General features: G+C 39.1%; 1 protein-coding gene across 1 annotated transcript; it reads left to right on the top strand.

Annotated features, from left to right (window-relative positions):
- Positions 1 to 1,166: 1,166 nt before the first annotated feature.
- On the top strand, positions 1,167 to 8,779 carry LOC124276658. The gene is made up of 8 exons (XM_046712305.1): positions 1,167 to 1,223; positions 1,468 to 1,798; positions 3,820 to 4,128; positions 4,909 to 5,243; positions 6,497 to 6,613; positions 7,691 to 7,718; positions 8,204 to 8,226; positions 8,643 to 8,779. Exons 4-8 carry the CDS (start codon positions 4,970 to 4,972, stop codon positions 8,777 to 8,779), a joined length of 579 nt encoding a protein of 192 aa, XP_046568261.1. The 5' UTR covers positions 1,167 to 1,223; positions 1,468 to 1,798; positions 3,820 to 4,128; positions 4,909 to 4,969.
- The last annotated feature ends 8,531 nt before the right edge of the window (positions 8,780 to 17,310 follow it).

The following is a 17,310-nucleotide window of genomic DNA, read 5'->3' as shown; positions in this document are numbered from 1 at the left end:
GTCATTCAAAGTCGTTGCCGCTTACCCCATGCCATCAATGATGGTCTCAAACACTACCAACCCAGGCACGTCAGACAACGGTTCCAGCAACCCAGGAAAGAAGCCATGAGGATTCACACTCCATCCCAGTCATTTATAGGCAACCACGCTTGAACACTGTCGCAGCCACATTTGCCCAGGCACCACCAGGCAGCCTGCCTGGACCCTCCCGCGTCCAACGCCTACCCCACGAAATGACACCACTCCCGAATAAGCAAAGCTTCTGCCAGGCAAGGCAATCCCAGGCTGCCATTTATGGAAATGGCCCAGCTAAAAGAGAGCATACCAGCTGGGATCTCTAGTGTTTATGTGTGCATGTCAGCCAAGGAAGAACATGTCTTATGTGAATATATTGACTAAGAAGTAGATGTTCATGTGGGTATATCAGCTGATTACATACATGTTTGTGTGGACAACTCAGCAAATCGATACGTCGAATACGATCGAATACGGTGGTCACAGCAGGTACACCAAACCTACCAACTGCCAACATATACTACCCATCAAAAGTTTAGACTCACTATGTTATGAATATATGCATGGTTACATTTGAAGATAAATTTCCACTAACTAGGGGAACCAGCTGAACTGGATGTGGTTCACTCATGAAAATGCTGAAAATCATGTGAAAATATCATGCGTGAACAGCTGCGTTTTGCGTAAGCTTTGTTAAGAATTCATCAATTTTCACAGAGTTTCATCATTTATTGAACACGTGACAATAATCTTTCAACGTTACAATTTGTTTAAAAGTGCATCAGTTCATTTTGTAAACAGTACCTTTAAACCAGTATGGAATATTTAACAAAATCTAGTTTAGAACAGTTTGACTGAAGTACATTGGCTACATTTACACTAGTGAGTCTAAAGTTTTGATAGGGAGTATATATTCAGTCCTTTTACGTCATATAATAAGCATGGGGGTGGTATGCCATTATGTTGCAGTTTTAACCGTGTTTTTGTACCACATGCACCTTGTTGTATTTGTGCAATAATCCTGAACACCATGTCACCACCACCATACCAAATTACCTCATGACGACAGGTTTGATTTCACCCATTTAGCCAGAATACATGTTGATATTCAATATGTTGTATCAGTATTTGATACGTACAATTTCCTTTGCAGAATATGACAGGGATATGCCTTCTTCTGTTTGCGGTCCTTGCAGGAATCTGTGAAGGTAATAACTACTTCATACTCATTATGCTTTCATATAATTCTCCTCCTCAGTTATATGGCGGTTTGGTTGTGGTGTTTATCTCCACCTATATATACACGATGTCATAACATACTGGAATCGGACGAGTAGGGATGTGTAACTCCAGTTAGCGTAATGTTGTGTATGGAAGCATGCATTAACAATCGATACCTGTAACTCTCGTCATGTCGATGATTTCAGTCACATCTCACACCTTCTCCCACAGGACGAGTATACCTGACAGGGTCCTCCCTTACTGCAGTCGCTGGCCAACCATTCGCTTTCACCTGCAGAAACGATTTTCGAATTACTATTGAAGTCCACTGGACTGCACAATTACCAAAACGGAACGTCTTCATTCAGAGTGGGAACACACAATGATGACGACTGCAGATATCATTTCTACCCGTCGGATATGTATAACTTCACATGTCCGCAAGACGGCCCATTCACTCTGACAATTCTTGACGTCGATTACCGCACACATCAGAATTCGAACTGCATGTTTAGCCGAACCTTTGGTGAGAGGAGCAACACGGTAGTCCTTGACGTCAATGGTAAGTGTTAGACCAATCACGGATAGAGATATTATGTTGGTGCAATGTTCAATGAAGTACCGAAAAACATTTGGCAGGTTTTCTGCCTTTGGTATATCTTCTATTGCACAAAAATAATTATTTCCGGTTTAGAGTAAAAATATGAATACAAGTTAATCTTCAGGCACCGTTTAATCCTAGTTCGTCCCATATTCGCATTCACTGAAAGGACCTCATGTAACAAGGTGGTCCTAGATGTCAATGGTACGTGTGTCATACAAACCACGATTCTAGATATTCTGTTGGTGCAATATTTTATGAAGTACCGACAAACATTCACATGTTAATTGCATTGATAAATCCAGGATATCGAACAAAAGTTTTATTATTTCCAGCCCAGAGTCAAATATTCAAAAACTTAGTGTATGCAGACACCATTTTATCCTATCTCGTCCCATATTTACAGTCATCCAACTGGATCTGTTTATGAACCTGAATTCAAGTGAATAACTGGAACATGAAATGTAGCATGAAAACTCTTTTGCTTCATTGACTAACAGAGGCGGTGGAGTAGCCTAGTCAAAACGCTCGATCGTCACGCCGAAGACCTGGGTTCGATTCCCAAAATTAGTAAAATGTATGAAGTCCAATTCTGGTGCCCACCTCCTGACATTGCTGGAAAGTGGCGTAAAGCTAAATTTACTCACTCACTACATAACATGGAGAGATACTGATTTTGCAACCTCAGAAACATTCATGGTCCATAAAGGAGCACTGGTACTGATCTCCGACAAATCCCCTGACTCGTTTGTTTCGTGTGTATAACTGGATGACATCCCAGGAATCTGTTTGCGATCAGTGCCTAGCCACGCGTAAGCGTAATTCTTTCCAGTTTATTATAGATATGATTATTCCACACTTTATTCAGCTGAATTTCATTTGACTAAAATGTTAGGATTTATTTAGAAGAAATCCAAAGTCTATGTAGGTATTTATTTTGGTGGTTTATAATCCTAGCATAATTCAGCTATAATTATGTTTGCATGTACTTTCCAGTTTACTTAAAAGTTGATGCGATTTGTCAAATACAAGAAAAGATTACTGTGTGAAATTGTACATAAGGTGATTGTAATGTCAAGGCATTTTACGAATTCTGTTCAATGACGCAAAAATAAGTGAACACAAAAATGTAATTATCGTAAAATACAATTGACAAAAGTTGTTTTCATTTTCAAACTGTTACCTATTTAAAGGGAATGTATGCCTTAATATCCACAATTACAACTATTTACCATCCTCGATAAACTCCAGGGTATACGTTTCGATAACTCTCCACTATACCTTGGATGCATCTATTACCTCCCATTTGCCGGCTCCGCATTCTCACAGTAGCCAATCAGATAAACCGCCTTTACAACCGAGCTTGCCAGTGTCAGCAAAGACAGCGGTCGCAGCCGCGAAAGTTTATTTGCAGTGCGACTCAGATTTGGGGAAACATACAGACAAATTGACAGGTCTGAAATCTTAAAATATATATGCAAGAACTCCTTCTACCTCTTTCAGAGTACCTCTGCAACAATATATTATTATGTTGCCAAGTTTAAACGGTTAGATAATTTAAAAAGCGAAAGTGAGTTGTGATTGGTACGCTCAACTTCCCAGCGTAGACACCTGATTGGATATAAAACCAACCAAGGGAGGTAATAAAATCATCGGGCTGAGCCGTAGATGCATCCAGGGTAGTGTGGAGAGGTATCGGAACGTGTACCCTGGATATTATCGACGATGACTATTTACATGATATCAGTGATTCTTTATAATAAGCATTTAGTTCGAAACTTTATGAAAATCAGGCTAGAACCGTTAGAGATATTTCCAAATAACGTCATCCGACCGGCCTTCACCGTGACTTTTTGTCTTCTGTTGTAGGTTGAAGAACTTAACTGACACGCGCCTGTATGCATACATGCATACATGCGTATAAATAATTCATGAAGTATATATAAATAAATGTAATGTCAGCTTTTTATGTCCTCCCAAAGTGCCACTGAAGACGATCAACTTGTTGACTTCCACAACACATGTTCTAAATCTGACTGAAGGCCACACGATGTTGTTGGTGTGTGAGACAAACCCGACCAAACCACCGTCCAACATAACGTGGATGAAGGATGACGACATTATAACAACTGGCGTCTCTTCATCAACTCGTGAAGACGGAGGACTGACTGTTACTGTAGGTCGTCTTTCAATGGAAGTCACAAGAGAGTTCCATATGCAGAGAATTTATTGTGTTGGATCCTACGAAGAAACCGACCTGAGAAGGAACTCGACTCTGCTTCACATCGATGGTAAAATACAGACATTTAACTTTTTCAATGTACCAATGATGAATAAAACACAAAACAAACAACTTTCTTCAATTTTCTGCAAACAATTCTGTTGTAAAGCCGAAAATATTCTTTTCCATCCGCTTTTGAAAGCGGGTTTTCTAGGATTGATAATATTATTTTAACCTCTCGTAACTTAAACAAATTTATTGTCAAAATAGTTTGTACTTACAGTGAGAGAATTCACAAACGTGATATGTGTCATATGAAACAAACTGGAAATAGGTGGGGTGTGCTAATAAGTGCTCCGTATCATCTCAATGTCACCACAGTTCACAATATATACATGTTAAACCTTTCGGTGTATTTCTGTGACCATTCAAATCCTTAGAAATAGTCACTGCTATTTCGCCTAAAAGACAAAACTCGAACTGTTTTTCCCTACGAGTATACCTTGGGACTCAGCGTGCAAGATGGCAACATAAGTGCAGTTTGTCTGGATGTATAAAATAGTCACGTGTAGATAGTGTTTATTTACCCAGATTTCGTGAAGCTAAGTTACTGGGAACTCCTTATTTTGTACATATGTTGTTATTGCATGTATGCATATGTTTCTTTTTGAAATGCGCTGTCCAAGGATTCTATTTCTCGAAGAGATGTTGCATGTATTTGAGATAACTTTGTTATGTCTATAGTTTACTTTATTTCATAATTCAAACCAATAATACAAACAGAATATTATTCCAAGCTTATCATATAACCTATATCATATGAAAGTATCTTGTCTTTACACATTTACAGTACCCTCTGGTGGACATAAGTATTATCAACTCAACAAACCTCCCCATGGCTATGACGGAGAATGAAGACGTCACAGTTGTTGTGTGAGACCAATCCGACACGACCGCTCTCCACCATCATCTGGACGAAAGGAAATCAGACACTTACAGAGGATGTGACATCAACATCACGTACAAACGATAATGCAGTTGTCGCAGTCAGCATGGCGACATTCACGGCCTCTTGTGATGATCATCTGTCCCAGATCCAGTGTTCTGGCTTCTACAAAAGTACTCGGATAGCATCTAAATCCCAGACCCTGTTTGTTCACTGTATTGACAAAGAAGATATATCAGGTGATTGAGAATGATTTGAATGTTTTGAAAGAAAGATAGTCTGCTGCCCAGAGGTAGATGGTGAAATTCTCGTCATATGTGAAAGTGAGAAATTGTCTAAATATAATAAGGATTATAATTAACTTTTTAGAAAGGCGATTTAATGAACATTTACAGTCTTGCAAAAGACTGGGCACCAGTTGCCCCGTTATTGTCACCTTGTGCTGCTGGAAACGTATTTTGTAGAATGCCATTTCAGTGTTCTGCCTTCAACAAAAGTACTCATTATAGCATCTGAATCTCAGCCCTGTTTGTACACTGTACCACAAAGAACGAGACATCAGGTGATTAAGAATATAATTGAATTTTATCATAAAATAGATACAGTTTGTTGCCGACTTTTAGCCCTGAGGTAGATGATGACATTCGCGCCTTGTATTAAAGTAAGAAATTGTCTATGTGTAATAAACATTACGATTAACTTTTTAAATAACGCTTACATACTTGCCAAGACTGCCAATTATCCAATCTGTTTATCCCTCTTAGCTTTTGGAAAAGCATTTGTAGAATGACACCAACATAGGGCTTTCGGGTCAGACAAGACCCCTAACGCTCCATGACAGCTGCAAGAACTGATGTAAATTAAGTGAGTGAGTGAGTTTAGTTTAACGCCGCACCCAGCAATATTCTAGCTATATGGCGGCTGTCTGTTAATACTCGAGTAGGACAAGACAATCCAGTCATCAACTGCATGAAGATCGATCTGCGCAAATTAAGATAAGTTAATATTTGTCTGATATGTCCTATTGCTTGTTGTGATACCATATGGTGTTTAAACCACTGGTGTGTGTCAGAATCAATCAAACATTCTCATGAGACAGATGCAAAGGTGTTGTCTAAAGTATACAACAGAGCTTACTCACTCTCCCGTTATTTACGCAGATTTATATAATGTAAGCAAATTTCACATTATCATGCAATTGTTTTGCAGTAAACAGAGTACTCGGTTATGTTGATTGTGTGCCAATGCGATAGGTGGAATAATTCATCAAACGCTTGATGCCCTGTTTTGACATGGACGTGCGTAAATTTCTTATGATGTTTATAACCATCGAGTTGATATCATATTACTTTTCCTTTTCTTGAGTGTTGGTGGATCATTTTATACAGTCTTGAAACAATGACTTGTGTATGAATGGGTTTTTTATTGATTATAACGAAAAGGATGAGACAGATAGTATAACATACATTGTCCCTTACCGTGGAACTTTCAGGGCTCACGTTCAGTGTTGGTGTTGGCGTTGGCGTTGGAATGGCAATATGTCTGGTTCCCCTTCTCGTAGCAGCGACTGTTTGCATCGTATGGTGGAAAAGACGCCACACAACGACGGGTGGGTCAAAGACGTCATCAATGTTCAAATAAGCTAAGATCAGAGTGTGTATGGTTTTACACTGCTTTGAGCAATATTCCAGCAATATCACGGCGGGGACACCAGACATGAGCTTCACACATTGTACGCATGTGGGGAATCGAACCCGGGTCTTCGGCGTGACGAGCGAACGCTTTTACCACTAGGCTACCCCATCGCCCCTCTTTTAAGATCAGAACAATTACCGGTGTCAAATATCAGTTCAAAGCTACAATGTTAATCGGTTTGATTGACTAATTTGTACGTACCAACAACAAAGTGGTTGGACTTGGTACTTATATTGAAGACCGCCTCCATGGTGTAGTGGTTAGAGCGTCCGCCCGGAGAGCGGAAGGTCGCGGGTTCGATCCCCGGCCGCGTCATACCAAAAGACGCTAAAATATGGTACTTGTTGGTCCCTGCCTGGCGCTCAGCATTAATGGGTACAACAAGGACTGGTCGGCTCGGAGTCAGTATAATGTGTCTGAGTGGTGGTATCCATTCTTCACTGCGGCATGGTATCTCAGTGAGCTAGCACTATAAAACCAGCTTCAGTTTGGGCTAGTACAAGCAGCTACACATACACATACACATGCATGCACGTTGTCATATGAGCGAAATATTCTCAAGCACGACGTTAAACCCAATTTCACCTCACTTATATTGAACGCTATACAAAGTTCTGTTATTTCATTGTCCTTGTTGGCGGTGGGGTAGCCTAATGGTTAAAGCGTTGGCTCGTCACGCCGAAGACCCGGGTTCGAATCCCCACATGGGCACAATGTGTGAAGCCCATTTCTTGTGTCCCCCGAAGTGATGTTGCTGGAATATTGCTAAAAGCGGCGTACAACCAAACACAGTCAGTCAGTCAGTCATTATCCTTGTCATCAAGTTTATTTTAGATGACCAAGGGCTATATAAGAGGCTACACATAGGAAGGGTTTCATACAGAAATCACCGACTGTTTGCCTACCTCTGCAGTGCCCAAAATATTCGTGTGAGACATTATAAGCCACGTTGTTATCACATTGTCACGAAACCTTTCAAATACATTTTCAGAAAAGCCAAAGGCACCTGAATCGACAGAGTGAGTAAAACTTATCTAATATCGTTGTGTGTTTTGTTGTATGTCCTAATCAGTGACCACACTATAATCCCTATTCACACACGCACAAGACACAGCCACACACAGCGCTACACACACACACACACACAGCGACACACACAGCGACACACACACACACACACACACACACACACACACACACGACCATCTACATTAATATTAAAGCCTTAATGCAGACATGATACAGAACGTCACGTCCACTTCAAACACCTATTTATGTTTTCTTTGATTGGCATTCTAGAAGTTGGGTAGATGAAGGATGATGACTATTACTATGGATATACAACTTCTTTATTCGGCATAGGCGACGTTTCGACATTAGAATCTATGTCGAAACGTCGCCTATACAGAATAAAGAAGTTGTTTATCCATTAAAATAGTGCTCATCCTTTACCTATTTATGTTTCTTTGATATATTTTAATGAATATTCCTTCTGTTGTTGCAGGAATACAGCGCCGGCCCAGTGTGGTAAGTAGTCATCCTTCCTCTTCATACATGTTGGTATTCCTCCATGTCAATTTAACTTCACTTGTCATTGATTATGTTTTGTTTGTTTGCTGTTTAACGCCGCACTCAGCAATATTCCAACTATATGCCAGACAATCCAGTGACCAACTGCATGAGATCTACACAGTTGGGATACAATGACATGTGTCAACCAGGTCAGCAAACCTGACCACCCGATCCTGAAAGTGACCTCTTACGACGAGCAAAGGTTGCTGAAGACCAGTTCTAACCCGGATCTTTGACGTGATCACTGGATTATGTCATATTGCGATGGTAGCCCTATACGTTGTAATTGTTATATTTCTATTTATACGCTCGCATTTATTTCTTGGAAACCTGTTGTTTTGTTTTTTTTTACAGATGACGGACACCTCCAGTCCTTTATGAGAGCATGGACGAAAGCACAAGAGAAAGAAAAGAAACAACTTATGAGGAGTTTGATATGCAGGTCTATGAAACACCGGTTGAGCCGAATAGTTCTCCTCAGGATGATGCTGTTTACGAAGATGTCTGATCACCTCTATTGCTTTTATATATTATTTGTACGATTCTTGTTTCCTCGATGTTATTGACACATGATCCCTGTATTGACGAGCTAGGCGTGGATGGGAAAATGATTTTGATCCGTCTTAGTGCACGGGACTGAAAGCTCATGACTTGCCCCCTTATCTCTTCCTGACCCCTGCCCATAAGAAGCAATTCGTTTGCTGACATATTATATTTTTATCTTTTTACCCAGCTTTCACGTGTTTCAAGTGTTGCAGCAATTTTGTATTTCTAGTTCAACATCTTCTCTGTAAAATGTAAGGCTTGTGAAAGTTCAGCCCTGAATACATGACCCTAGCCGTTATGGTCCTGGTTGTTGTCAGCAGCAAGTACATGTGGTATATGTGTTCCGCCATTGTTTTGTGTACTTTCAATGTTCTAGTGTTACTGCAATTAATCGAGGCCTCCTAAAAAACTAAAAAAGCGACCTTCTTGACGTTTGACATGTGAACTTTACTTTACCCCTTTTCTACTGTTTTAATTCATATAAGACTGGGCCTGTGAAGCTGAAACGTTTGTCTGTTGGATGTTTTACTGCACGCTCTGTTTCGACCAGGCTATCCTGTGATTTATGCAACGTCCCATTGTGGGAGAATGTTGCTATCATCCATGTTTGGCACGAATATGTCACTGGGTATCTATTCTGACCCACATGTCTCTGTGGATTTTCTACATGGATTACAATGATATGAAATTGGTAGTTCATTTATTAGTATTTCGTATGCATTATTTTAGCGATTGCGATTACAGAATAACATGTTGTGCCTAATAACTCCTTGACGATTGTCACAGTTTCGCTCACAGTTGGGGGTTGTCAGTAGTACCAGATCGATCACGTTGAGCATTGAGTATTGTAACTCTTCGTGTTCATATATACATTGTATATATACTGAGGCAAACAAATAAGGGAACACTTGAAAGAGCAAGTGTTCCTTTATTCTTTTCCTGGTATCTTCACGAGCTTTGTATCGCACTGTGGACGAGAATCTGAGAATAAATAGAGGAACACTGCGATGAAGTGATGTTCCCATATTTGTTTCCCTCAGTATATATCATGTTGCGAGATTTATGTTTCAGCTACAGAATCTTGTTGCTCTTGAATTGTTTCTGAATCATACAAATAGATGTGAGTGTTCGTGCTGTATTGTTAAACCTTTTGTTGACACTTAGTTTTCATGTAGAGTTTGGTAGATTTGTCGCTAGGGTTGAATGGGTGTGCCCAGTAGTAGTAGAATGTTTGTGTGTGACCTTTTGGGGGTTAATAATGTACATCATTCGTCACCACTCGCCCCTTTCCGTAACTTGAAAGACGACTCGTCACCGTCTCGATGCTTGTTATGTGCGAAAATACGACAAACCAATCAGAACGCACGTGATAAATGCGGTGCTTTGATAAAAATAATCCCGAGTATATAAATCGTTTATGGCATTGTGTCATAGTTTAAAAAATCATGAAAAATATATGTCAAAGAACGTAGCTTGAAGAAATAATGTGAAGCTATTAATAAATATACGTGCGTTTGTTTTGCATAATGGGTCCAACTGAAGAAGAAGAAGAAGATGAAAAATTTTATTACTGTCTCTCTCGTAGCATACATGAATATACATAAGAATTGAAATATATACAAATAAATACGACCTATCACTTAGGGATTCATGAGAGACATAAAATATATATACAAATATAGATTGTAACTGCGTGTATTTCTGGCAATCTTTTTTGGGAGATTGTACGTGCGCTTTACAACATTTTTAGGAAAAGTAGTTATAAATCGCTGCGAGTTTCAAAGCAATAATATTATATCTATATATAACCAATTAACTTTAATCTTTAACATAAATGGTCAGATTGAGAAATATTTTAACGCCATTTTTGAGTATCTGATTTGGGATTTAATGTAAATGACAAACATTATACTATTTGCATATAAAAATAAAATATATCCCATTTGCGATACTCAAAAATTACGTTAAAATATTTCTCAATCTGAACATTCATGTAACCTTGCTGCCAAACCCCTGGATGAATTGTACAATGAATATGCTGAAAAATGTATGAATGACCTCCAAAACGTCAGCCTAAAATATCGCCAGATACACAGCTTTAAACCCTATGAAGACATATACATTTGGAAATATAAGGTAAACAGCTGGTAATAAATACGTTCCAATATGTAAGACATTTTTCCTTTTTAGTTGTATCCAATAGGTTTAATTCTTTAATAAATATAAACAGAAGCAAAACAACAATACAGTCAGTGATATGAAGTACCATAAGAATCAAACAGGAATAGAGTTATCGTTCTTGTTTAAAGTAATTCTGATGTTGATGCGCGAATATGAAATCCTTCCAGAGGGGCACGAGTCGCTATTCAGCTTGTCCCGGAATAACACGAGTTGGTGACGAATGAGTGTACATCATGCTTGACGGACACCACATAAGCTTCAAGAATCGAATACCAATAATACAACTGGGTTACTTTATATGCTTTTAAGTTTTGTGTTAACTCACTAATATATTTTGATATATTATATAATGTTGGTTTCTCTTATGACATCACAAGTATAGTAATAATTGATCTTATATTGTCATATAACGACGTTTTATTGTTTGGCTATTGTTTAACATCGAGCATGGACCAGACCAATTCACCCAACTACGACAACTGATGTGCAAGTCAGCGAGTCTTACCACCCGATCCGGTTAGTTGCAATTGCCCCTTGGGGACAAGCATGGGTTGCTGAAGAACAAGTCCAACCCACAATTTCAGGCGTTCTAAATTGACATCAGGAAAGAGCATGTTTGTATTTTTTCAGTAATATGATCACGCAAATGTATATATTTCAATATTGTCATGTATATTCAATGTTGTCCGTTCTTGTAGCTTTTATTTCCTGGATTGTGTTTGTTCTTTTGTGCAGTTATCTATACGTTCCATTTAGGAGAATAAAGGACAAGTTTCGTCTGTCATGCGTGAATGTGTTTCTGTCATTGCAAAATAATTTATTATATATCATGATGAAACCTGTTTTAGACTGCCATGTAGTTTCTGCAAACATCAGAATGTTTTAATACACCCCAAAAGCAAAATGCGTGGTTTGTTATATCCCTGGTGCATTGACCAGATATTTAAAGATCATCTGCTCGAAGACTGGGGACTCAGATTACGAATATACATTATAATATGGGAGGATAGGTCAGTGACTGACTGGTTCGAAGTCAGTCTTCAATTACCACCTTAAGTCCATTCCACATCACTTCAATGTCTTTTACAGGTTTTGGAGACAAAGGTCAAAGGACAACAGTTTGCCTACTTGATACACATGAGATTCCTTTCTAATTCTTATACTTGACAACGGATGTGTAGATGTTTAAGAGTTTCTTCTTATGCTAGTGCTCTTTTCCTGCAGAGTTTGGAATGGTGTTAGCAGATACTGTTGTCAGAACTGGTCTGGATAAATTGCTTCATTGCAGTGGAAAACGCAACTTGAGACAAAAAGTACCCACGACTGATATGAGTTGTGTATTTCCTGCCCTTACTTTGGTTTTAGCCTTGTAAATTTGTTTCCAGAGCTCATAACAATATTTAGTTTATAAACTAACAGTTATTTAGTATATGCCATTTATGTCCAATTGAAAACAAACTCATGGTAGTGAACGTCTTTGAGCAATAATGCAGCAACACCACGGCGGGACATGAGAAATGGGCTTCACGCAGTGTTGGGATTCAAACCCGAGCCTTTGGTGTGATGAATGAATGCTTCAATCACTATCCTTTCCAATCCCCGTGTGGATAAAGCAACACTAGGAACATGAAACTACATCTCCAAGAGATTCCATTTGCACAATGATGGTGACGATTGTTAGGGATTCGGTTTATTTTTCTACGTATGTTCAACAACAGGGTTGTATGTTATGGTGTGGCTACTATCAATTAAGTTTTTGTTTTGTAGTTTTTGCAATTTGTTGTATCAGAAACAAGGCTTTGGTAATGTTGATTAATGTTGATTAAACCCCCAGCAGTGCCGTGGAAGCTTAGAACATGTAACATGTTACCATAGTTTACCTATTGAGACGGGCCGCTGGTATAATATTCAAAGGGACGAGAGAGCGTGTCAACTATGCACTTCTAAAAGCATCGCAGATGAATATCATTATATTTTTCATTGCAAAGCATTAGATACTTTGAGGAAACAATATTTACCCTCCCATATAACCTCTTCCCAATGAAACAAAGCTCACGAAATTATTATCTGTAAAAAGTAAATCTATCAAAATATATCCTACATCTATCATCTCTTGTCAGTAAAAAATGTTAATATGTTGTTTACTGCCATCTTGAATTTGAATTTGTATTTGTATATATGTTTACAATATATGCTCTTGTACGACCAAGGTGGTTTATGAGAATAAAGAATTGAATTGAATCTTTGCTATCCTTTAAAATAAAGTCAACTGTCAAATATCTAGAGTATTGTTGTAAAAGGACGTTGGAACTAATTGGCTTGTATCTGAAAGAGGCGAAGAGCGTCATGCAACAATGAACTAGTGCACAGATGCAAAGCATGCTCATATTGACTCACTGACAGATTAGTGTCGATTACATATAGGACACAAGGAAGTTTAAATAACTTAAACCAGAGCGTATACTTAGGTACACCGGTCTTCCCGGTTAAGATTAACAAGGAAGGCTCGAATGGGGTACGTATGTTTGACGTTACACCTTGCCATATCAATTACTATAAAAATGTATTTGGGGCAAGGGTGTTATCTGATACTCCAGGGTAGTCAAGTATGCTGCTTGTTGAGTGCATATGCACATGACACATGATTTCAGTTTATTTTCTTGTTACCTCGTCGTGATCTAGCGGATGGGGTGCATGTTTCTGTAGGTTTGTGCTTGTTTACAAGGGTATATCGAAAATATCATCTCTGTAAGTACATGTTTGTGTTTGTATTTCAGCTGTTTTGGTGGATGTTTATTTGTGTGGGTGCAGAATGGCTATCTGATACTCGAGGTAAGTCCAACAAGCAGCCTGTGAAATGAATGTGCGCATGTCACATGTTATGAATATAATCTCCTTACGTACATGTCATTGTTTGCATGTCATCGGTTTAAGTGGGTATTTATGTGAGAATATGCTCTGTAGGCGTGTCAACTGTTGTTATCGCCTGTTTGTGTGTTTATATCAGCTGAGGAGGTGTATGTGAATATATTGTTCATATGGTTTTATTAGCTAGGAAGTGCCTTTGTTGGTCTGTTTATCAGCTGAGTACATACATGTGTATGTGAGCAGGTCACTTTTAGAAGCAGATATATGCAGCAGATGTATACGTACATATTCATGAGCTGGGAAAGTATGTGTATATGTAAGTATATAAAATCTCTACTTATCAGCTGTTTGTGTGAGAATAGGTCCAGGGTGTGTGAGTCCTGAGAAAGTACTCGTTTGCGTACATCTGTTGAGGACTTACAGGTGCATCAGCAAAACATATCATCTGGGGAAGTGCTTGTCTATGGGTGTGGATCAGCTGAAGTTATTTGAACTGCGTACGTACATGTGCATGTAAGTGTATGCGAGTATATTAACTGTGGAAGCACATGTACAAGTGAGAACATCAGCTGTGATAATACTTGGTCCTATCAGTAGTTCGTGCCACCTGTTTATTGGTGCACATTACCGGGGAAATTCATGTGTAGGTGAGTATATCAGCTCTGGAAGTACACATTTATAGATGAGAAGTGATTTCTATTTTCATGTCAGTACACGAACTGAGACAGTATATACTTAGAAAGCATATGTTTGTGTAATTGTATCAAATCTGACAGCACATCGGTAACATTGAATACAATTTTGAACGTCCCTCTCTCTATGGTGGCTGATTAGGGCCATCGCTTTCTCGCCTTAAAATTCGGAGGCGAGAAAGCGATATCACGAGAAGAGAAAGCGATAACACGAGACGAGAAAGCGATAACACGAGACGAAAAAGCGATAGCGCGAGACGAGAAAGCGATAACGCGAGACGAGAAAGCGATAACGCGGGACGAAAGAGCGAGAGAGCGAGAAAGCGAGAAAGCGATATTTCCCATAATTCTGCCCCGTCTGCACATGACGTCTTGCCTGCGTATGATTTAATCCAACAGGAGGCTTTATCGCCATTTGTTTTAGTCGTATAGAAACAAAATGAACATGCTTTCAAATTCTGTGGCATTTTTTTAATTAATCCTTTAACTTGTCCAAACAATAATCCAACAATAACTCCAGAAACCGAGTGTGTTTTCGTTGAAATAAATGAGTGTTCTTAAAAAAGTCTGTAAAAGGGATAACAATCATTTAATTTATTGTTACATCACTAATTAGGCCTGAATTAATTCCTGACTTACATTTCTTTATTGTCATTTCCCTTTGTTCATTGCCACCATTGTTATCTCATTATTCATGCCGGGATTAACAATCCTGGCTTCCATTTGTCCATACACCCTACCAATTTAGCGCTAATTAAGTCATCGACCGACGTGATAGGTGTGTTTAACAAAACGTAATAAAATTATTACTTGTGGAATAAAGCACTGTATCATAAAACACCTGTATATTGAAAATAATTTAGTTTAGATAGGGAGTTGAGAAATTGGACGTAAGAGGGTTGGGAAGTTGATTGCTTATAAGTTCAAATAAGTAAGTAGTGTAAAGTATATTGTATATTGTGCAGAACAGTTAAACTGTTGCCGATAAGCTAATAAGGTGTCTACTAATATAAATAGATGAAAAGGGGTTAAATGTTAAAAAGTAGGGCTCGGGAGGCAGGGTACCGTGTTTATGTTTTGGTTGTGAAACGTGCGTTGTGTGGCCTTGACATTGTGAGTTAGTCTGGATAATCGAGTTTACACTGTATTGTGTGGCTGGATAGAGATGTTTTAAAGGGTTTATTATGAATTTAAGGGTGCCTTTTTTGGTTGGTGTTTTGATATTTTGTTTTCAGACCCAGTCTGGAAGTTTAGAGTAATTTGGTTTCTTCTAGAAACTACAAGGTAGTAGGTACTAGTCTTTTCTTCTTTTTCTCTCTCTTTTTTTGGGGTGGGTGGTTTTGGGGTTTATATTGTAAGGAGTTTAGTTTATCATGATTGGATGGGGGTAGAGAAGGGCGGGAGCTACTCACTCCAGTGTGAACAACATGATAAATGTTTTGTAGATGTGTATAGGGTTTATTTGTCTGCATCCCAGTGAATGTCACCGATTGCTCTCTATTCGATTTGAATCGTTTTGACATGAGTTGACCAAATTATAAACAAGATAATAGAGGTGGATAATTCCATATATTGAACGAGTTTCAAGTCCTCCTCTGGAAACGAAAATGTTACGAAAGGTGAATTGGATACACGTGTCACCAATCAGCTTATCAAAACCTATGCGACGACGTCCAGCTGTAGCCTTTACTTTACTTTTATTCTCAATAGACCTCCAATGGTGGTATAACAATGAACCCAACAACATGAGTAGTGCTCTTAGGCGACATAGATCGCAATTCACAAACTCACTCACTTAATGTGGTAGGGTATTGCAGTGATTTTATTTTAGGATGATGGTTTGGATGTGGTTGATTGTACGGTGTTAGGTTGTCTTAGTGCTGGCCGCTCATTGTGGAAATCACCATGAACAGATACTCGTCACAATGCCTTATTTGTCATAGGTCCCTCCCTTTCATCTGGCACTTCCGACACATTTGTCACACAATATCATAATTCAATTGGTTGGTGTGATTAAGTTGGTTAAGACAATTCGAATCCAGTCATGTCATAAAATATGTAATTCCCTAGTCACATCACAAAATGAACGTTTCCGTTATTTCACGATATGACTATTGCATACTTGCAAATAGCATGCCAAAGAAAAGTCTACATCTGTATAAGATATTCTCTAAACGTCAAGTCATACAAAGCCATTCATGGGCAAGAACATTACTGAAAACCATTTAATACTATTCAGAAATTACGAATGGCGACTGAGCTCCCGTTTGTAGTCGATCATGCGCAGACAGGACTGAATTGTGGGTAATATCGCTTTCTCGCTCTATTGCTTTCTCGCTCTATCGCTTTCTCGCGCAACTATATCGCTTTCTCGTTCGTGCTATCGTCTCGTCTCAATCGCTTTCTCGTCTCGCGTTATCGCTTCCTCGTCTCGTCTATCGCTCTCGTCTCAGTTTATCGCTTTCTCGTCTCGTGTTATCGCTTTCTCGTCTCGCGTTATCGCTTTCTCGTCTCGTGCTATCGCTTTCTCGTCTCGTGTTATCGCTTTCTCGTTCGTGATATCGCTTTCTCGCCTCCGAATTTTAAGGCAAGAAAGCGATGGCCTAATCAGCCACCATATCTCTTGCGACTGTCAAGCTGGGTCAACATGACAGCACTACATCAACCACAGCTCGTGTCGCTGATGACTTCCTTCACAATTCCCACGCCAATGTCTTCCATATCTTCTGATCTGAACCCGATATAAGGGCAG

Source organism: Haliotis rubra, unplaced genomic scaffold (assembly GCF_003918875.1).
Source record: "Haliotis rubra isolate DU_JTF1 unplaced genomic scaffold, ASM391887v1 Scf2104, whole genome shotgun sequence".
NCBI lineage: Eukaryota > Metazoa > Mollusca > Gastropoda > Lepetellida > Haliotidae > Haliotis > Haliotis rubra.
Note: the sequence above shows the minus strand (reverse complement) of the source record. Positions and strands in the feature narration are given on the sequence as shown.